The following is a 23,445-nucleotide window of genomic DNA, read 5'->3' on the forward strand; positions in this document are numbered from 1 at the left end:
TTACAATTTTGAAAATAGTGCAAAACTTTATTGATATATTTAAGTATTGGGTGTGTTTTAATGCTGCTTTTTAATACTTTTACAAGCTTACCTAATCATATATAATTAACTTGTATAATTAATTTTTAAATGAAAGTGTATTAGTTTCTTATTTTTGATATTTAATACCTAAAATCAAATTTTCATAAATACCTAGGTACTCATCAACAAATCAAGTTATAGATATGATGATTCTCTGATGATACCTACCATGTACCTATACATATAAATACATATCTTTAGGCTAAAAGATGCAGAACGTCGACAAACTAGTCATTAAAAATTATCCAAAATAAAAAAGTAATAAAATCGTACCTACTAAATGAAAAAAAAAAAGAACAGGTCATACATCATTAAATAATGTTGCAAGCTTGGTTGCAAAGAAAGTTATCTCCCATTTCTATTTTTAATAGATCATCCTTTGTAATAAACACACAAAATTCAGCCACAATACACAATATATTTTTGCATCCTGCAGAAGTACCTATTAATTAATGTAGGTAACGTGGTAGAATTTCATATTTTGTCCAAATAGGTATACAAGGTGTACTTTAGTGGCAGATTCTGTCATGAATTAAAAAAATTTTGGAAATGCTTCGTTTTCGTGCCACAGAGTGTTCAATATGATTAAAAATACATGATTTATTTCAAGTTGCAAAAAAGAGACACGAAGAAGGCTATTAAATTTTATTTTAATTCATGGATAACGTGATTATATGAAATATTGTCATCATTTCTAAAAAATAACGTGATTCCTGATACTTTTGGCAACAATTACTTGACATTTTACCTTTTGCTTCGAAAACGGTACACCCTAGCGACATGAGACAAGATTTTTTGTAATTTATATAAAAATACGATTTTTTTCGACCTTTGCGGATACCTACATCAAAAAAGAACTTTTTTGTGCATTAGGTACGTAAGAATTAATTAACAGTAAGTATTTCGATATCTAAAACATATATTTATGAGATTACTATTCCAGTTCGATTATTAACTATTCCAGTTCGATTTAATTTTCATAAAGCATATCCAACATATTTTAAAACAGATCCAATATTAACTGTATATCCAAGTACCTATAGATCAATAAAGACATTAAAATTATCTTATCACTATGTCTCATATTGCAAATTTGCAAGTCAAGATAAACAAAATCAGTACACTAAAAAAAAAATCCATGAATGTGGACGAGCAAATATTAATACATCTTTCTTATTTGAACTCAATGAATGAAGTTACGAATTTTTAGAATGCCGAAGTACCTAGTTTTTAGAAATATCAACCCCTTGCAGTTTTCATGCAGTGAAGCGTTATTTTTAGACATTTATTTTTAGGGTGTAAAAGGTGTAGGTACTTACTCCGAGACGTACTCCTATTGTAAATTAGTACCTAGCTAAAAATCTAGGAACCTGTTACCAGGTTTTAACTTTTAACTGGTACTCAAAATATTGGCTTCTCGATTGGCCCTTATACTTAGTCCAGATCTAAAACAATGTTCACATACAAATGTTTTTAAACATGCTTCATGCAAAATACGAAAACATTGCTCCTAAACAGTGCAGTAAGTGCTAATCAACTGTTTTTTGTTTGCCCGTGATCAAAACTTTAAAAGCAGAAAATATTATTCATTCAAATTCGATGCGAAGAAAATTTCGCACCTCTCATTTGTAGCTAATCAAATGATGTTATTTTAAAATGTTACCATAATGAAAAAAATATCAGGAAATATTTCTCTTTGCACCCCAGACGAAGTTTCTTTCAAAAAACATATATTCTGTTATTATTAGCTCATATGTTTTTACTTTTATTTTAAATAATCTTATCAAATGAAGTCAAACAGTATTCTTCGATACCAGGAAAGATGTCCAATATCCAACCTCATTGACTAGATTACTAACTACTGATATTGAGGGAACAACAACAACTCTCTGAGCCACTTACCCTAACTACTATTGGATTACACCATGCTGTTACTCATTAATAAGTCAGTAACAAATAATTAACGTATCATTTTTAGTTTTTATTACAAATGTGGGTTGGTTTGAGTTAATAATTTGCACATCGATATTTTCTGTAGTAGTGTAATTTCTATTATATTTTGGTCATGAATAAACTCACTAGTATTAGGTATAGTCTTTCTCTAGATTCAAATCATCTCCACATTGATTGGCTGTTATTAGTTATTGTACCCTGTAATTTTAATACAGTGTTTTCCAACCGCCTTTTTGTCCAAATTTGAGACATCAGTAACTCTTGCAGAGTGATTGGTTATTTTAACTTTTTTAATATTAATTCTCATACCAAAATCTACTAGGCCCTAAAAAGATGCTTCTAAATGAAGGTAACCGACTAAATTTTTAAAACAAAAACTTACAACATGAAACTTTTTTTATTTTATAAAGTGTATTTTTCTGATAATTTACATATTTTTTTTATATTTTTCGGTGTGGTCAGTCAATTGTTATGAACAAAGAAGTTGTAAAAAATAATACTCGTCGAATGGACCAAAATAAACACTTTTTGTTCTTTGACAAAAATTCGAAAAATGCTTCGTTTCCGAGATATTTACAATTCAATGTGAAAAAAGTGATGAAATCGACAAACCTTCGGAATTTTTTTCTCAAAAACTACTGAACAGAGTTTAATTCTAAAAAAGCATAATAATCGGCAGACCTTCTACTTTAAGATATGTTTTTTTTTGGTATAGGTCAATTATTTTATTGAAGGTCTAATAGCTGTTTTACATTGACAATTTATTGATCAATTAATTCATGAAGTCGCTTCATCAAGAAATTGGACAAGTGTAATGCACCAAATCTGCTGTCAAATAACTTCATGAATTTATTTATCAAGTTCTTGACGAATTAGAGGATGTTCTAATTTTCGTCAATTTCTCCGTGAAGTTCGGAAGTACCAACCCAACAGATTTCCAGCCTCAGATCAGTAATGAGGTTATGTTATTGCAATATGTAAATAATTGTCTGGCGTCGTGCTAGTTTTGCATTGTTTTTACTGATTTGTTACTTACAAAAACTAATATTTATATAATATGTGTCAGAACGGTACCGCTATTGTGTCACTACAATTATGAGTGGAAAGGTGACATTTTTGAAATTTATTTGCTTCTTTGATTCATTGGTAGAACTGATTCATACGTCAAAAAACTTGACAAAGTCTGTAGCAGTGTAAAACCACACTGTTTACCAATAAATTCGTGAATTAATTCATGAAGAACTTCGTCAATTTATTTATCAATAAATTGTCAATGTAAAACAGCTATAAAGCGAGTAAAAAACAGTCTTTTAAAGAAAATCAAGCTGGCAAATAAGTGAATGGAAGCAGGCTACAAATAATGAAATTGTAACTAGATCTAGTGACACATGGATGGAAAATCGAAAATGGTTGTTTGGATTTTAATTATTTCGAAGGAGAAACTGCGTTAGATATGCTTCAAAATATTTTTGTTCATGTAGTGGAAAATGTTCTACGAAAAATTGTAATTGTTTGTCATCGAACCTGGAATGCTGTGCAGTCTGTGCGTGCTCAGATGAATGTCAAAATGTTCCATCCGAAATTGATGATGAAACGCTTATTTCAACTCAAGAACTTGTCGAAAATAACGAAAAACTTATTATTTAAAAATTAAATAAAAAATAAATTAATATACTTTTATTGCTCTTAATATTTTTGTAAAATAAAAGTAAAATAATTATCCTATACAATAAAATATCCAATAACTTTTTTATTTTTTGAGACCGTTAGGTCAATTATTATTATTAGATTAATTTTACGATTTAAAAAGCTTATTTAGTTTAGTTTTAGTATAACTTTCAAGTCAATTTTAGCCATTTATAAAACCAAAAATCGAATATTTAAATTTTACTAATTATGTACTTGCAAAAACCTTACTCCGGCTACAAAACCAAACAAAATGAATCTTTTGAACATTTGTACTGTTAATGTATATCGATTAAAAAAAATCTAATAATGTTTATTGGAAATATGTTTAATCTATTCCAAGATATTGTAAAAAAAAAATAAATTTGAAGTGTTATAATTTTCTTTAAGACTTTTTTACTCGCTTTAGACCTTCAATAAAATGATTGACCCATACCAAAAAATATTTATCTTAAAGTAGGAAATTATTATGCTTTTTTAGAATTAAAATCTGTTCAGTAGTTTTTGAGGAAAAAAATTCCGAAATTTTGTCGATTTCGTCACTTTTTTCACATTAAATTGTAAATATCTCGGAAACGAAGGTTTTTTCGAATTTTTGTCAAAAAACAAAAAGTGTTTATTTTGGTCCATTTTACAATAAAAAACTATTTTCAAAGCCATTCGGCGAGTAATTTTTTTTACACCTTTTTTGTTTCTAACAATTGTCTTACCACCCCGAAAAATATAAAAAAATATGTAAATTATCAGAAAAATACACTATAAAATAAAAAAGTTTCATGTTGTAGGTTTTTGTTTTAAAAATTTAGTCGGTTCATGCCTTTTCTTTAGGGGTGAACCGCTCGCCTATACGGACTTAAACCACAACTATAATTTTTCCCTACTAGGCAGTTCTTGTACTATCCCCTTGAATTAGTATCTTCCAATTTGGATTTGAAGTTAAAAACAATCTGTCGATTTTAATGTGGTTTCCTCTTTTTTTTTTATCAATTTCTTGTACAGGGCACATATTTGCAGTTTGTCCGAATTTGTAATTAACCATTTACTGTCCTCTGTCAATCTTTTGGAATTACCTTGTGTAGTTTTAGAAAAAATTGAGATTTTACTTAATGCAATCTGTTAGGTTTCACAGATCTGTTTCTTCTTTAAAAATTGAATGCGTGTAAAAATAATTTCCATCCTCTATGCTGATTCAAGTGAAGCATTATAAAAAAAATGTAAACCCACATTTCAATAATTTCTTTATGCCTCAGCACCAATTAATGATGAGGCGCAGGCTTTTCTTCCTCTGTAATCTTCTTCTCACCTCGAGCAGCTCTGGCGATCACAAATTCTACATCAGAAAATGATTTGAACTTAATTTTATATTCTTCATGAAACTTTTCTTGTACAGTCTTTCCGATTTCAATTGAAGAACCACGAGGTTACAGTATGTACCAGGCTCGGTCGCTAATGCAGCAACTCGGCATTGAAATATTTGAAAAACTTGTTCCCATATTTATTTAGCCATACCCATATACAGGTTTGGTCGAACTAAACGTGGAGGTGGTAGAAATGTATACGCCCAGTTGAAGAATGCGCGCGGGTAAACGGCGCACAAACACAGCCGCACTGGACGATTGGACCATAAATTTCAGTTGTTGATAAATTGCCCAGCAATGCAGTGCACAATGCGGAATTTGGTGTGATACAGGTAATTTTAATTTATTGTAGGCACTGTTCTATTAATCATTCATATTACAATTTTTTAATATTTTGTTTACTAATATTATTACAACATGGCATTTTGGAGACCTTTTGAAACGGAACAAAACGAAATTTACCATCAATATAATAAAATTGTTTGTTGGCCAAATGAACATATAATAAGAAATTTTCTACACCTACTTATACAAATTATTATAATTTGTTTCCTTTAGCAGAAAACTTTTTTAGGGACGTCTTGAAACTCATTAAATTTTATTGCTAGACGTTTTTGTACATGTTCAAATGACTTCGGAGAGACTATAACTCTTGCTGTGGAGTTTCATATTGTTTTAATAACGCTTTTTTAACATTTTGATTTAATTTATTCAAGTCCAAAAAGTCAAGTTTAACTTCTGAGGAATTTTTTGTTAGCCACTATTAGTTCTAGAAAGTGATTTTTCGTCTTTGACTCGGGATAATTTTCAAAATTTTCATTCCTCGAAATAATAGTGAATATACATATTTCAGAGTGCAACAACTATAGCAATTCTTGCAATCTACAAATTCTTGAATTTAAGAAGAAATAAAAGAGTTTGGGGAATGACAATTTTCAAGATGGTGTACAATACCAGTATTTTGAAACTCTTTTGAGAGAGTTGAAAATAAATGATGATGCTGGATTTGGATTCCGATATTTTTTGTGAATAACACTCACCGATTATGAAACTTTAATTGAAAAGATCGATCTATACATAATACAAAATTTAGAATTGATATTGTATACTTTGAATCGTGTTTGTGTTTGTAAACAAGCATGAAAACACTTGATGTTTGCTGGCAAGTTTTTGTGTTTATAACATTTGTTTTCCATTTTCGATGGAAAACAAACAGCGGTGCATTTATATAAATGTTTTTACACAAATGTATGCAAATAGTTTTTATATATTTTTATATGTTTACAGGCAATATGTAGATCTGGGTAGGTTTTAAAGTAGATTAGATATTAAAAATTTTATGGTATTGGATTTACTACTGTTACTTCAAACACAAATAAAAGCGTTCATACATTTTATCTACCTGCAACTCGTATTATAAATGAAATGAAATATTTTCAAAAGAGGCAGATGCCAAAGCCACGTGCCATCAGTCGCACTGGTTTTAAAACGATTATACGAGTAGTCCGAGACACCAGCTGTTCTCTTATCTGGTTTCGTTTTACAAGTAGGCAGGTACAATCTGACCTCACTGAGCGGTTTTCAATTTTAAGGTTTACTCACCTTCAGGTACTCCAAAATATTTTAAAATGCCGCAATTATTTAAAAAAAGACCGAAGAAAGTTTAATACCTAACCCATGATTGAAATTCAAAGTGGATTTTAATGGTAATTGCTCATTTTAGAGAGCTTTGTAATATCTTTTTTTTTTCGTTTAATTGTTGTTGTACCTCATAGGTTGCAACATTAATGTTTATTATTAAAATTTATTTACTAATTATGAGTCGTAACTTGCGTAATATCGATTACAAATTTTGTAAATAAATAAATATTTATAACAATATTTTAGAAGTAGGTATTCTCTGGTCAGCATATCGTAATTTTTTATTTTGGCTATACTTTCGATTACGTATGTATACAAGTATCTCAATGTATTATTCATTAAATTGTGCAGCTTTCAAAGCAGGTGATCATATTAATTCCAAAAGTTACCTAATTTGAATTTTTATGTTTATGTTTTTAACTATTTGATGAAATTTCGCTCAATTAATAAAATACAAATGTAATATATGTACGTATCTGTATATTTATGTTAATTCTAATATTACAGAAATGATAATGCTGAAGTATATTTTGTAACGACTTTAGTTTTCACTTTCTTTTGTTTTGTATAAGAGATACTTAATCATTTTTTGGTAAATAACTTATATTCTCTTATAATTTTGGATCTGGTCCTTAAATATTTTCCAACAATAAAGAGGGGGATTCTAAATTATTTTAAGGGAAAAAAATTCTATGAATGTATCTCCTAATCGGTAAAATTTTTTGAAAACCATCGCGAATACCTAAATCTTGGACTTAGTTAACTAAATAAAGGTAAAAATGGTAAAAATCCAGTGAATTTGTATGTGTATGTTAACTCTCAAAGGTCACACTTGGGGTGGGCTACCTTAAAGGTCACACTAGTGCGAATTGTGATTTTGCCAACTTTGAACCTTTATGTCTTCTTTATTTGGTACCGAAAATATAACGTATTTATATTAAATGTGGTGTAAAATTTCCGAGAAATCGAATGATGTAATTAGTTTACAAAAAAAATTATTTGTTAATAAAAATGCTATTGGAAAAAAAATATTTTTTGAAAAATGACTAATTCGTATTTATTTTATAAATAATGGCTAGAGAAAAAGTAAAAAAATATTTTGAAATTCAGTCTATACTTATTTTTAAGAAAAAAATAACCAATATATATTGATAAAATGATACTATCGATTTTTCCCGGTACCCCGAATGTAGGCATTTTTTGTTGTGATTTTAGGCTCCTTTTCTGTAAATTGATGTTGATTTTTGAAAATATAAAAAAATAATTATAAAATAATAATAATATAATAATTGATCCAGGTTTACTAGGTCGGCTTCCTCATCAAATCCATTGTCCTCTTTTCTATGTCCGATGAAAATTAAGGATTTTTCAAAAGAAAATTCAGCCACAATTTTGCCCACAGTCACACTAGTGCGAATTCGCACCGATTGGACTTTTGAGACAATAACTGATGGTACGGCTCGACTGTTTGGGCTATAGAGGGAATTATCGTAGTGTCATCTGTTTAAAAAAAACAGTAGTGCGAATTCGCACTAGTGTGACCTTTGAGGATTAATTATATCAATAGAATTTTAACACCACTGGATATTTTATAAATTTAATGATTCCATTTGAATCCTAATTATATTTCGTAGAAAAATCTTAATTTTCAGTAAATGCTTTAGTCCGCAGAGTAGTGGTTTCTAATCTATAATTAATTATTCCGAGTTACTATTTTTTTTAGTCTAAAATCAGCTAACTGTACAGTTGAATATACTGGGTGTAGGTATAAATTAAACGGTGAATTTTTTGGCTTAAAAAATAAATTTTTCTCATATGAAGTTATGCTCTACGGGTTTTTGTTTTCCAAGCTACAGGTCGCTAAAAAAAATTTAGTTTTTCTCCAATAACTGTCGAACATTATAAAATAAGGGAATGAAATCTTAACCTTAGCTTAATTTGATAATTCCCTAGTAACAGGAAAAATATTGACTTTGTAAGTTACTCAGTGGCGTACGTACGGATTGTACCGTAAGGTTTTTCGAAAAAAATTGTGGTACGCCACTGGTAAAAACATTTTTTTAATATTTTTTATGATGCATTTTTTATTTTAAAGAAAATTACCCTCTTGCGTTTTATTTCTAGCTCTTTTAATTGTTCCGTAAATAAAACTTTTGTAAATACCAATTTTTTTCCCACTGCTAACATAAGAAAACGAAAATGACAAAAACATTATGAAGTGTGCTTTGACTCAGCCACCGAACATGGTCAAGTAGGCATTGAAAAAAGGCTTTTGCATTGAAAATTATATTAAAAAACCAAATTTTTTAACATTTTTTAACGCCCTGTAACTTGGAAAGGAAAACCTGTAGAGCAATGACAAATATTTATTTTTTAAAATAAAAAATCCACCGTTTATTTTATTCCTAACCTTTACGTTACACTCTGTATAAAAATTACTATATAAATAAATCATTGGCGTACGTTTTTTAATATTGTTAAATTTTGAATTGATGTTATGTTTATTAATTCGTTGCCACCCTGTATGTAGGAAATAAAATACTATTCAATCATAATTAACGAAATGCATTTCGCCAATTTTTAGACAAACAAACACACGCATCGCCCTATACTAGGGTTACATCAAACTTTGATTTATTTATAGCTTGATTCAACTCAGGAAGCGTAAACTGTTCAATTCAAAATAATAGGCAAAGGTCGTTGAGCTGAGGAATTATTGTTATGCACATATTTATTTATTGCAGTCTCGAAGAGTGCAAGGCAGAAAAGCATATTATCATCGGTCGTTGTCAACAATAATCACTTATTTGAATTCCTTTGTGGGTTGTTTATCTAGAAATTGAAAGAATTGTTTCTGTTGGATCGTGTATTTGTTTATTCAGATTAATTATGTTTGCTTAAGGGGCTGAATATTCGGAACTGGGGCAAAATATGATAAATAGAAATAAGATCGATTGTTGTGTTTGTGTACCTTTGGCGATGGGACGAGAGTAAATAAATGAATGGGAAAATATTTCAGTAATGTAGTTATCAACACCCACATCTTACTCTGTTTTATATAAAAATTTATTAGAAATCGAATTATTATGACTCATTTTTATACTATGCAGATAAATATATTGTTAGAGGAGAGACAATATTATGAACAATAAGAAACGTAAATGCAAACTAATTTAAATTTTACTAACAAAGGGATGGTTATTGACGCCTGTAAAAAAATAAGACAAAATCGGAATTAATATACTGCCATGTAGTCAAGCGGTAAGCTTAATAATCGACCCTCGAATTGACTATATTTTATATGTATATTCGACCTCAAACGTTCTGGTAGGTGTCCTGTAGAAGAATATTCCAATAAATATTACATATTGGGGTAAGTTTTGATGGATTACCGAGCCCCATCTGAATGTTGTCTACATTCTGATATTCTGAATCACGTCTGAATGTTAATGAACATGTTTCGATTGCATAACAAATTCTATTCGATAAAAATTTCCCTCTATTCCAACTCTACAATTATTTGTTGTCAACGATTCGAGTTATCTGGTAAGTCTGCTCAAATAGGTACTCCTTGTATATTTTCTCGACTTGGGCTGTTTTCCCTAGCCTTTCTTCAGCGCCCTTTATTTTCTCCAACATATTTTTCCTCAGAAAATATCTCTTGAAACCTCTCTTGTTTAGTCTATTCACCTGGCTAGTCTCAATGACCATTATGAAAGCGTTTCTGGCCTGGTCCAGAAAGAGCAGGGAGATCTTATCGAGTAAGCTCCATCCAGCAGGTGGTAGATTTCCTTTTCCGTGCTGAATTATCGTGTTTTGAGGTAGGAATATCTCTCGAACCAGGGCCTCATCTCAATATTGCTTAAGTCTAAAAAAATTGAAATATTCTTTATCAAGTTCTTGCAGATGTACATCATCACAAATAAGAAGTGGATCTTATTTATGGAAAGGCGAAATGGGAGGTGACTATTAGACGCCTTCTTTATAGCCATCTTTCTATGACTTTCTTTATCGCTCTCACGTAACGGCCGATGAACCATGGGGACTTTCCGACCCTGTAGATCAACCTGGCGTTCAATATGGCGATCGCCAAGATAATTCTGGACTTTCGACAATTTTTTTCAATTTGGTTAAATAGGTATTAAAAAAAGTTACATCTACATGTCAGTGTTTCAGTAGTATTAGTGTAGTAAATTGTTAAAAAAAATCATCAACGAATTATCATAATTCATTATAATTGATGTACCTTTTTACATACAGGCCGTCCGCAAATTTCACCGACAACGTTTGACTGGACATTCACGACGATAAATAAAGACGATCTACGAAAAAAAGTTAAATAAAACATTTTTGGTGTTTGAGTTACAAGCCTTCAAAGTTAACTAATTTCATAATTAATAACTTCATAACCCTTTTACCGATCGCGTTAAAATTTGGTACATTTATTGGGACCATTATTGCATATTATTTCTTAAAGCTTTAGGCCGGTATTAGACTATAAAATATATTTGACAAAGATCTTCTATAAAAGATATTTTATAAAAGTTTTGACAGTGTAATATCACTCCTTTTATAAAATATTTGTTTTATAAAAGATATTTTATAGGAAGTAATAACAAGCGATTACCTTTGATAAAATATTTAGCAGTTTCAAAACAATATGGCGGAAGACAAGTTTGTTTGGTGCGTTTCCGGCTACCAAATTGTTAAGCGTCACAATTTCCTTAAAAATATACAAAGTTCTTTGACAGTATAATACTACTCTACTGCTTAGAAACTTTTGTTAAAGAAATATTATAAAAAAAATATTTTATAAAAGATCTATGTCAAATATCTTTTATAGTCTAATACCGGCCTTAGTCAAATATATACTGGGTGATGGTTTTCTCTGGTTACCTCTCTCTTTTAGCGGTCAAAACTTTTACAGTGGTCGTATTTTTTTAAAGCGGGCGGCAACATTGAAAAGGTCTTTTAGTTATTAATTAAATTAGCTTTATTTTTGACAACTTTGAAGGCCTGTGATTCAAAAATCAAAAGATTTTTATTTAACTTTTTTTCGTAGATCGTATTTATTTATCGTCGTGAATATGCAGTCAAACGTTGTCGGTGAAATTTGCGGACACCCTGTTTAATGGAGGAATTCCAAAATAGGGTGTTAGATTTTCCACTGGATAACAACTGGAATAAATATTAAAAGTAACAAAAATGTTCAAAATTGACCAATAAATTGAAACTAGTTCTCTTTTCTCCAACTTATTTATCCATTTATGGAAACTGCGAAATTTTATGGTTTGGTCAATTTCTTGATCAAATTATTTAGCCAAAACTGGTAAAAATAAAATACATTTTGAATATGTACCTAGTTTTGGAACGTAAAAGTCTATAATTGGTTTAGGGATGTTTATTTCTCATGCATTTCTATACATATATAAAAAAAATTCTCATTAAATAACAAACTTGTACCCAAGTTCAAGGTACCATGGGTGTTATAGGATAATAATGCCCTCGATCGAGAGGACCTTGACAAGTACACTGTACTGTTTATCCATATAACACCCAAGATATTTTAATTATTGTTTAATTTAAAAAAATTGTTATCGTTTACAGGGAAGATTTCCTATTAAAAGTGATCATCTCGAAATTTTTATTTTTTTTTTTTTAGGAGAGGAGTTTCCTATAAAAATTGTATGGTTCTTAGAGGCTTCATAAATTATTTTTGAAAAAAACAATTGAACATCGCATAAGCAACTTCTAGAAGTTATTTTTGCAATGGGACATTCTGTATTTTTATATTTTGTTTTATAAAATTGTAAATTTTTCTGATTCAAATACATATGGGGCATTTCATGCCAATTCACTGAGGTTGTGACCTGAGTTAGAGTAGCTTTCATGAACTTTTTCAAATTTTTTCTTCAACCCTCAAGACGTTATGAGCATTTCAATATTTTGGTTAAAAATTTTCAAATAGTACTGGTAACTTGGCGAATACTAAAGATATCGTTCGTTGTTCGTTTTGTTCGAGATGTAGTTTAATAAAAAAATGTATAGATAATATATTTTTAGTTTTTTCTTTTTGATTTTTAAACTAAAAAGTGCTTTTAGAAAAAGAGTGGCGTTATTTTTTTTCTTGGAAATTCTCAACAAAATAGTCATTCAGTATGCAAAGTTATGAGACAGGTTTTAGAGTGAGATCTGTCTTAATCTATTTTTTTTCGAATTAAACATTTTTTTTTATTTTAATTTTTTATAGATAGTGTACGCTATTAAACCAAATTCTACTATTCAACAAAATTTGGTCACAGATTCTTAGGACAAATTTAGGGGACTCGTATTTTTACTTTTTGCCAACTGGCCCCCTCTTTCGGAGTTATAGCCCCCTGAAATCTGCTCCTAAGAACTCTTTTTTATATCTCAAAACTATGTTGTACGAGAATCGCTAAATTTGGTACACAGGGGTTTTATGAAATATGGAATCTCACAGTGCTACGCTTTTTGGCGAGAAACCCCCTTAAGACACTTTTTCGTGGGTCCCCTTGTCTTTGGAACCAGAAAAATTTGGTCGCAAATTTGATTTTTTTTTAATTATTGGTTAGCTAGAAAGCCATTGAATTTAGAAACTTTTTTGTTTCTTGATATTTGTTTCGTAAAACGCAATGTTTATATGCATTCGATCACATTTTGACATTTTTATCGAAAACATTGCGTTTTACGAAAAAAGTATAAGGAGACAAAAAGTTTCTATTTAATGGCTTTCTAGTGGACTGATAGTTTTTTAGAAATTTAAATATGCGACCAAATTTTTTTGGCTTCAAAGACAAGATGACCCACGGAAAATTGTCTTAAGGGGATTCCCCGCCAGAAAATGTAGCACCATCAGATTCCACATGTCATAAAACTCCTGTGTACCAAATTTAGTGATTCTCATACAACAGGGTTCTGAAATATAAAAAAAAATATTATTCTCAAGGACGGACTTCAGGGGGCTGTACTCCGACAGAAGGGGCCACTTGGCAAAAATAAAAAATACTGGTCCCCTAAATTTGTCTTAAGAATCTGTGACCAAATTTTGTTGCATGAATTTTGGGACACCCTGTAGAAGTAAATCGCGATGAATAATTACTAAAAATACCGTAGAAAAAAATTACGCCACTGTTTTTCAAAAATCGCTTTTTCGATTTAAAAATAAATAAAAACTCAAAAAACTAAAAACGTATTAGTTTTATATTTTTTTATAAAACTAGATCTCAAACCGAACAAAATGAAAAAAAAAGTTACAATATCTTTAGTATTCGCTAAGACATTTGAAAATTTTTTGACCAAAATATTCAAATGCTCATAACTTCTTGAGGGGTTGAATAAAAATTAGAAAAAGTTCATGAAAGCTACTCTAAATGGGTATAAACAATACCAAAAAATCAGGAAAATTAAAAATGGTCCAGTCACGTCCTTAGTGATTTGGCTATTATATTATGCTTATTTCCGAGGTTTTTTACAGATAAGATTTTTCACATACATTTAAAAAAATGCTGTATGTATATACAGGGTATTCTATTTGAAATGCTAAAATCGTCATATTTTTTATATTTGAAGGCGGTAACTGAAAATAATTTAAATATTATCAATTTCTTTTTATAACAGTTTACTTTAATAGTAGTAATTCTATACATACGTATAATTCCTACCTGTTATTCTGTTACAGTGTTTGTTTAATTTCGAGCCCCTATTACACCTGTAGAATTTTCAGTATTGACTTTGAATTAAATGTGGAAATGTAGAAAACGAGATAACTAACTAAGCAATTAGCATGTAGTTAGGTAGTCTTCTCAAAAGTTTATGAAACTCCGCTATTAATGAGGTGTAAATTAATCCTTCCATTTAAGTCTTTGTTCGAGGTAATTTGACAGCGGCTTTATCGGGCTGTAACGGCGTAGGGCTGAGTCATTGGAACGGCATGCATGCTGAGCAGTGATAAATGAGAAATATGCGTAAAACGACTTCATTTATCCTAAATTTAAAAGAGATTTTGAAGGCGGAGGAATAATGGATAAAGTGATAGACATTTATCTCGACCATGCCTCCTAAATTTGATACACATACTAATATAATAAATAACACAGGCACAACAAATTTTTTCTTCATATTTATTTTAACATAGTATGATACAACTCTGTATTTTCACCCACTGAAGACGATGGAGCCATAAGAAACGCTCCATGACGTCAGTATTTTTTCCTAACCTCAAAAAATAGCTCGAATTCAGTGTAAATGTCGATTGTTTGTTAAAATGCTCAAAATTGGTTAAAAATGTCCTTATCCTCCGGTCATTTCAGGGTCAAATACGGTCACGGTTGTTTATTAAAGATCACTAAAGGCAACAGGTGGTCACTGTTGGTCATTAGTGGCCACCAAAGGTAAAAGGCGACCATTGAAGATCAACAGTGGTCACCAAGATGGTCTTGGGTGGTCAATAGGAGTCATTGAGGGTAACAGAATAACCAACTTCGCCTTGAAATGATCGGGGGATAAGGAATTTAAGGTCAGGGCGGAGGTCAAATCCAAGGTCACCTATCAAGAATCCTAGAACTATTGTGGAGAACATTTTTCCTGGCGGGTTATTCTGCTATTCTGGTACTATTGGACCACTTCGGGACTTTTTAATATTTGGCCTTGATCTTGACCTTCATGGTCATTTCAAGATCACATCCGAACGTAAAATCCGCTCTCTCCATCTCCGGGGTCAAAATTATGGGGATTAAAAAAAATTCTCGTGACCTTGATATGACCTTGAAGATCATGGTCCAGGTCAAATTCAAGGTCACCATCGGATAGCCAGGGAAAAATCCTAAACCTTGGTGCTTTACTTTTACCCTACTCCTTGAATATTCCCAGATATTCTGCCATTCCGGTACTTTTAGCCCACCCTGTATATTCACTGTTATTCTTACACTTAATAAAACCTAAGTACGGCCCTGACTTATACGTATTAGAAATACACGAGTATAAACTGTCAAACCCTCCTCTGGTATTATCTCAAAAATTCCCAACTGCACTAATTAATTATATTTAGATTCGACATTTACGGTATAATCTCACCGAAACTTACATAATACCTACGCTCCAAAAAGCAATTTTTATCATCGGTGTGGGAGCCACAATATCGCGCGATATACGTTTTGCGGGAGCCGCTATGCGTGTATTTTATCGTCGGTACAAATTTATTACGAGACCGGCGTGTTTCTGCTTAATTTAATGGCTAATCGAATTTGTATTTTGGTTGCAGGCACCGTGCCCGAGGATGGAGTGCCGGATATGACTAGGCTTACGGTATTGGATGAAGAAGTCATCAACAAGAACCTCAAGCTGAGATACGATAAGGACCGAATATATGTATCCTTTTCTGTCGTATATTTAGTAGTAGTGATTGAGGTGTTACACTTTATTATGGCTACATTATGCCTTCTGAGAGTATACAGGGTGGCCAAATGAAAACGAAACAGAGCCATTTTCAGGAACTGCGTCAAGATTGTAGAAATACGCTCAGACCACTCGTTTTTAGATTAAAGGGGGACATTCTTTGCTGGCATTTTTGACTCCGCCACTTTCAGCCCCAAGCAAGGGTAAGCATCACCCCAAAATATTTAAATGGCATTGGGGGTTGAGTAATATTTCTTTTGAAAGCTCTTACAATTCTCTTTACAACAGACTTTAAATTTTATAATTCCGCCCAATACTTATTAAGAATTTTGATTTTAAAGTTGAAACTTATGTACAAACAATTAGTAACGGTAAAAATGTCAGTCATTCGAGTTAAGTACGCCAATGGTATAAATTTAGTATTTCTTGCGTTACATTGGTTTTTGGCGATTTGTTATCACTTTCGTAAAAAAAAAAAAATTGTAAAAAACAGAAATGAATGCTATACACACACAATGAACGTAAAATTAGTGGATTCCAAATTATTTTCTAGTATTATTTGGAAGCGTTGGTTGGTAGTTTATTTAATTGTGTTTTTGAAAATTAAACACTATGGTTTATTCCATTGCGGAAAGGGTAGATATCATTTCGCTTTACTTTATGAACAATAAATGTGCGAATAGAACAGCTCAGCTATTTAATGAACAACATCAAGATCGACATGTCAGGAGGAAGTATGTTCTAGAGTTAGTAAAAAAATTTCAAGAGACAGGGAACGTAGCCAATAAAAAACGAGAAATTGAAAAACCTATAGTTAATGAAGCTAGTGAAGTTGCAGTTTTGGCACAAGTTCATCTTGATCCTACATTAATTACGAGGGAGCTGGCATCTGTGTCTGGGATCAATCGAACTAGCATACAAGCCATTTTGAAGAATAATCCATTCAAAATACATTTAGTCCAAGAACTTCATGAGGATGATTATGACCGCCGTTTGCAATTTTGCGAAATAATGAGTGAGCGAGCAGGGAACGATCCACAGTTCCTTTTTAACATCTGTTTTTCTGATGAATGCAGTTATTTCTTGAACGGGACGGTAAATCGTCACAATTGCCGCTATTGGTCCGATTCAAACCCAAGAGTTTTTCACGAGGTGCATACACAGCAACAAAAAAAATTAAATGTATGGGCTGGAATTTTCGGTGACCGGCTGGTGAGTCCTTTTTTTCTACCTGGTAATTTGACTGGCCAAATGTATTTGCAATTACTGGAAGACGCTATTGACCCTGCCTTGACTGATATTATTGAAAATGTTCCAGAGTATGATGAAGATCATTTGATTTTTCAACAGGACGGTGCTCCTCCGCATTATGCGTTAATTGTCCGTAAGTATTTGGACCAACGTTTTCTACGGAAAGAGGCAGCATTGAGTGGCCTCCACGATCACCGATTTATCGCTCCTTGATTTCTTTTTGAGGGGATACCTATAAAGTAAAATCTATAAAACACAGCCAGCGTCGATGGAAGATTTGCGTCAAAGAATCGTCGACGAATGCCGTCGAATCACTCCGGAAATGCTTCGGAATGTGCGCGAACGTTTCCAACAAAATCTTTATTCTTATATGGAAGCGGGCGGTCATCAGTTTGAATATTTAATCAACTAAGTAGTAAGTAAACAACTAAACATAATTTAAATTTTAAAATGTAATTTTTTTTCAAAGTATTGGGCGGAATTATAAAATTTAAAATCTGTTGTAAAGAGAATTGTAAGAGCTTTCAAAAGAAATATTACTCAACCCCCAATGCCATTTAAATATTTTGGGGTGATGCTTAGAATACCCTTGCTTGGACGTGAAAGTGACGGAGTCAAAAATACCAGCAAAAAATGTCCCCCTTTAATCTAAAATCGACGGGTCTGAGCATTTTGTCTGACAATCTTGACGCAGTTCCTGAAAATGGCTCTGTTTCGTTTTCATTTGGCCATCCTGTATGTATATTATGTTATTGAATGTGGAGAATGGTTCAGCCATGCCTATTAGTTTGCCACATACTCAAACAAATTTTATGTAAAATTACACACTAGGTTATTGGTTATTTTGATGCCACAGTACATAGTGTAAAGTTTGCTCCCTACAAAAGTAACACTTTTAATCCAAATATAACAATATGTACTATAAAATAAAAATTAGGAAGTACCTTTTAAAGGACCTGGACAGTATAGCCTTGTATGAACCTCTGTAGTAATATAAGTCTTAACAGATTTGTAATTCTTAATTATTTTACCATTCACAAGCGTCCACAATTATATTACTGTAAAGATGTGAGAAAAAATAACATGATGTGTATGTTTCCGTAAACACATTCGGTCTAATTTCAATAAAAACAAAAAAACGTGACGAATTAGACAGAATACAAATATAATTAACTGCGGATATAAAATGATTTCTATGACATGTTACAGATGAAATAACAAATACACATGTGCTGTAAGCATTAACTTGGATTATTTTAACCTCGGGAACCATTCTTGGTATCACATAGCTGTAAGGAACTTACACTTTATAATTTGAAAGGTACAGGGTGTAAGAAGTATGACTGCCATAACTTTAGCATGAAATAGCGTAGGTAATCCTAAATGAACAAAAAAGTTGTATATTACAGGGGCGTGGGATTAACAGTTTTCAAAATACAGCGAGTATTAACATTGGGGAGTTTCATCACAACGTGACAACAGCGCTACACAGCTGATGCACACCACGTGTGCACGCGGCAGACTTGCACTACGGAAAAAATGTAAACAACTGCTATTGTGAAACATTTAGCAAATTTCAAGACAATTGTTTTCCAGTTTTTAAATAAATAAAATAAAATGTATCGATTTTGTAGTACGAAGATAGAGTTGTGCTTAAATTTTAGCTCGAAATTTAGTAACTATGAATCTTCTTAAAACAGGAACTTAACTTTTAATAAAATCATGTGTTTGAAAAATATGTAATTAAAGTACCCAAAGATTTACGTCACCCAGATAATCATACGTATTAAAAATAATTTAATAATTTAGGTACTTAGCAAAAAGCAAAATTCAGTAATTTTGAAACGCACAAGTACAAAACAAACTACAACATATGCTCAAAATGTCCACCACCATCTTCGAATCCAATTTTCGCGCACTCGCTGGAAAAACCTCAAATAGTGGTACAAAAAACCCTCCGACACGGTCCAATTCCAGATACCAACACCAACTGAATTGCGTATTGCTGGACAACTTAGTACCTCGTATTAACCGCCGCGCAGTTGTCACATTGCTCGATATGAATTTTATCGAATTTTAAATTTATTAAAGCGATAGTTGGAGATTTTGATAATTTTTTTCTCGGAAATGGTTGAGTTTAGAACCCATGTCATATAAGGTTTTTTTTGTTTGTTTTAATGTATTCTATCGCCTGTTAAAATTAAGGCAGTCAAACTTCTAACACCCTGTATATTAAATATTTATACATGTCGAGGAATCTGAGATCTGAAATATTGCAAATCAGGAATTATTTGTTGTTTTATATATAGTATATTGTTCTTGTTCACTTAAATGGTTGGGCGCTGTTGTTGTAAAACATGAAAAGGTCCAGTAGTAATAGTAGCACAGTTATGACGTACATATATCAATTAATAATAAACAGGATGTTGGATACAACGATAATGAAGGGAAACGTTTGTAGTTTTATGTGATGAGACCACAGAAATAACTTCCATATGCAATACTGTTTTGAAAGACATTGATAAAAAAATTAAGGTTTTATTATCAGTTAATGTTTCTCTACTTCAATTACACCTGGTATAGTATTTGTTGTGAAGTTTTTACTTTAACAGAAGAAGAATATTGGTTTATGCATTTTAATGATTAATGGTTAATATTTATATGTTCATTAAAGGCTGGTAAATGGAAAAAGCGACATAATTAATGCATCACTGTTATAAATAAAGAAATACTCTCGGTCATACATTCACTGTCATCTTCAAAAATATTTTCGGATATAGGAAATTGCTTCTGATGAAATCAACATGTCTCTGGCTAGGTTCGTGATTCATCTTTCGTTGTCATCTGTTTCAAGACCAACTTTGACAATAATTCATGTCGTTGTATCTGTGAAGAGAGCATATTAACGTCAAGACATAAAATATCGCTTTGGGTCAATCCCATTACTGCTGAGTCACGCCGTCTTCGTATTTCCGGATTCCGACTCCCGGAATTTTAAAAATTGGTTTTTGTTGTATGACTAATGCAGGCCTTCCGTCGCTTTCCAAGTTCGATCCGCAGGTATTTCGATTAGGTAATATAAAAGAAACTACCGCATTTCTGGCGACATTGACATCCATATGGCGGAGTAGAATCGATATGTATTGGCCTGTTTACCTTTGTTGCAGCTCTACGAGTACGAGTTGATATCGGGCAAGGTGACTGCGCCTTTTTTTTTAACTAGCAGCTTCTACGAACGGGCTTTATCTACAAATATAGTATTTATAGAGATTAAAAATGAATTAGGTCTAAAATATAAGTTGTATGATTTTTAACAATCAATGTAAAGGGTGTTAACGACAACCGAACTAGGAGCTTTATTTTTGATGGTAGATTTTGAAAAAAAAGATGATTTCTAAAGATTATTCTAGTAGGAGTTTCCCCGGAAATGGTCGTTCTTTTATATCGAATAATAGATATTTTTTTTCAATCCGCACTGAATGTAAAAATGTGTAGTTTCAAGGGGCAGTCCACTATGCCTCAAAATGTACACTGATTCCAGTTTGTGTTGGAATTTTATTGTTTGTTTCGATATATTCCGGCTTATTCTGTCCATATTTCGGCTGATTCCAACTTATTCCTACTTATTTCCATTTATTACCATTAATTCCTACTTATTACAACGTATTCTGTTTAATATACTGGCTGTATTTTTTATTCTGAAACTTTCAAATATCTCAAGAAACAAGCTCTCTAAGAAAAAAATGTCCATAATCAAAATTTAATCATTTCATGGAGGGAATATATTAGTGCTAAAATTAGTCCCTCTTCACCTTCCTTGTAGATGAAACGGGGGGTAACTGAAATCATAAATAATATACTTTTTATTGCAGATTCGGATTCAATGCATTTATTTAGGATTTATCTGAAACTGTTTTTTAGATCCATGATAGCGGACGCTATAATCGATGTTTTCAATTTCTTCTACTGAACCTGTGCATACGATTCTGCAATATTTTTGCAATAAAAAATACCATGTTTTCACTGTAAATAGTTAAAGTTAGTTTTGAAACAAATTTTATTTCTCAATTTTTTTCTTTCAGTTACTTAAAAATGAGTTATCAAGAAACTACTACTCGTATTACTGTAACCCAGGAACAGAGGTCTTTTTCGAGATACTTGGAACGACGCGATTTCCATCGCTTATGGCTTATCGTTGTGCTTGATTAAATATGCTATATCTTGCCAACCTCTAAATCCAACCGTTTTCAACAAAAAGGCATTTAAATTTGTAAATGCATAAAAAATGTTTAAAAGTTATTTTTAACTTCACTGATAAACGAAATTATACACCAGGAAAATTAGCGAAAATAAAAGAGAAACTCGAAAAAAGTCCTATCCGCGATATTATTGTAAAATTGTCTAAATTAACATAATACAAGACATCTCTCATCTCGTGAGTCAAAAACTTTTATTAGCTAACTTTTCTATTTAAATAAATAAGTGAAGAAAACAGTTTTTTCACTTTGTAGGGAAAACCATCAATTTTAGCGAAAAAAGACTCATAGCCCTGAACCCCAGAAAAGAAGCATCTTTTATACTGAATTTTTTTAATTTACAAAAATGTCACAAAAATTGTTAAACAAAATATTAATTAAAATTTCAATTTCGGAATTATTTTACTATTATTAAATAAATAAATGAAGCTATCGTATTTAAAAAGTAAAAAACCGTGATATTTTTTAATAGGTCGCTTAATTACGTCTTTAAGATTACAATGATGCGTTCAGAATAATGTTTTATTGAAAATTAACGCCTGTACAGAGGCTTAAAGTTAATAACCTTTGGAGCCTCCGTTGTAAACAAATTGAATTGTGCGAAAACTATTGCACGTACAGCGCCCACTTTTGGCACACTTTTAAAGTATGACAAACCCTCAACTTGTCATAGGTTTTATAAAATTTTAACAATAAATGCGATAGTTATAAACAACTAAAAAAATGGGCACTTTTATTGTTTTTTTACAATAACTGTTTTGTTTATGTTTGTGAGTAACTTTTCGCTAAAATTGATGGTTTTCCCTGCAAAGTGAAAAAACCGTTTTATTTGTTTAAATAGAAAAGTTAGCTAATAAAATTTTTTGACTCACGAGATGAGAGATGTCTTGTATTATGTTCCTTTAGACAATTTTACAATAATCTCGCGAATGGGACTTTTTTCGAGTAAAAATTTTATTTGCTTGGCCTATTAGGAGTATTCGTTTATTGGCAAGAAATGTGTCTCTAATGGAACAGTGCAATTACAATTTTGAATTTCGTTTATTTTTAAACAATTTTACTGCAATTTTTCTTTGTTGTAAGTTGTAGTGTGCTGAAAGTAAAACTAACAGAAAATAATTGAGCGTTGGAAAAAAAGGTTTTATTTTTCACAAAAATAGAAAGTCTGGAAAATTGAACTTTTGTTAAAATCTGGAATACAAAGGATTCTAGCCACTATATTTGCTAATGGTTTTATACACTGTTACAAATTCGCTTTTCGTTACAGGGATATCGGAAACGGTAAAATATGCGAAGTAGTTTAAATGGGGGCAAAGTTGCATAATCAACGGACCAACATTATGCCTCTAAAGAATCAAGGCTTACATGATTAGTTTTCGAAATATTTGAAAAAAAAACGAAATTTTGTAAATCCGTTTATTGAGAAATATTGGGAAGAGAACATAATAAATATTGATTTTGCCATTCGACAGAGGGTAAAAAGATGCCACCAGAAAGTGTTCTTCTTTTTTCAACATCATCTCTAACAAGGTTGAAATTAAACAAAAACAGATAGCCAAAATTTCGTTTTTTTTTAATATATCGAAAACTAATCATGTTAGCCTTAATTTTTTTGAAGCATAATGTTGGTCCCCTGATTACGCAACTTTGTCTCCATTTAAGCTAGTTCGTATCTCTTACCGTTTCCGAGATCCCTCTAGTGAGAAGCGAATTTGTAACAGCCTGTATATTATATAAAAATAACCTTTAGAAATTATTTTCTTTAGGAAAATCATCAAACCATTCCTGCTTTTAAAAGAAACTGA

At 31.4% G+C, this 23,445-nt stretch overlaps 1 protein-coding gene across 1 annotated transcript in view; it reads left to right on the forward strand.

The window, feature by feature from the left end:
• LOC108917543 (myosin-I heavy chain) overlaps positions 1-23,445 on the forward strand; it is a 112,282-nt gene that overhangs the window by 381 nt on the left and 88,456 nt on the right. The window contains exon 2 of the mRNA XM_018724197.1: positions 16,000-16,106. Coding sequence (XP_018579713.1) covers positions 16,000-16,106 — 107 coding nt within the window. The remainder of the gene's footprint in view (positions 1-15,999; positions 16,107-23,445) is intronic.

This window comes from Anoplophora glabripennis, unplaced genomic scaffold, assembly GCF_000390285.2.
Source record: "Anoplophora glabripennis isolate ALB-LARVAE unplaced genomic scaffold, Agla_2.0 scaffold57, whole genome shotgun sequence".
NCBI classification, from domain to species: Eukaryota; Metazoa; Arthropoda; class Insecta; order Coleoptera; family Cerambycidae; genus Anoplophora; species Anoplophora glabripennis.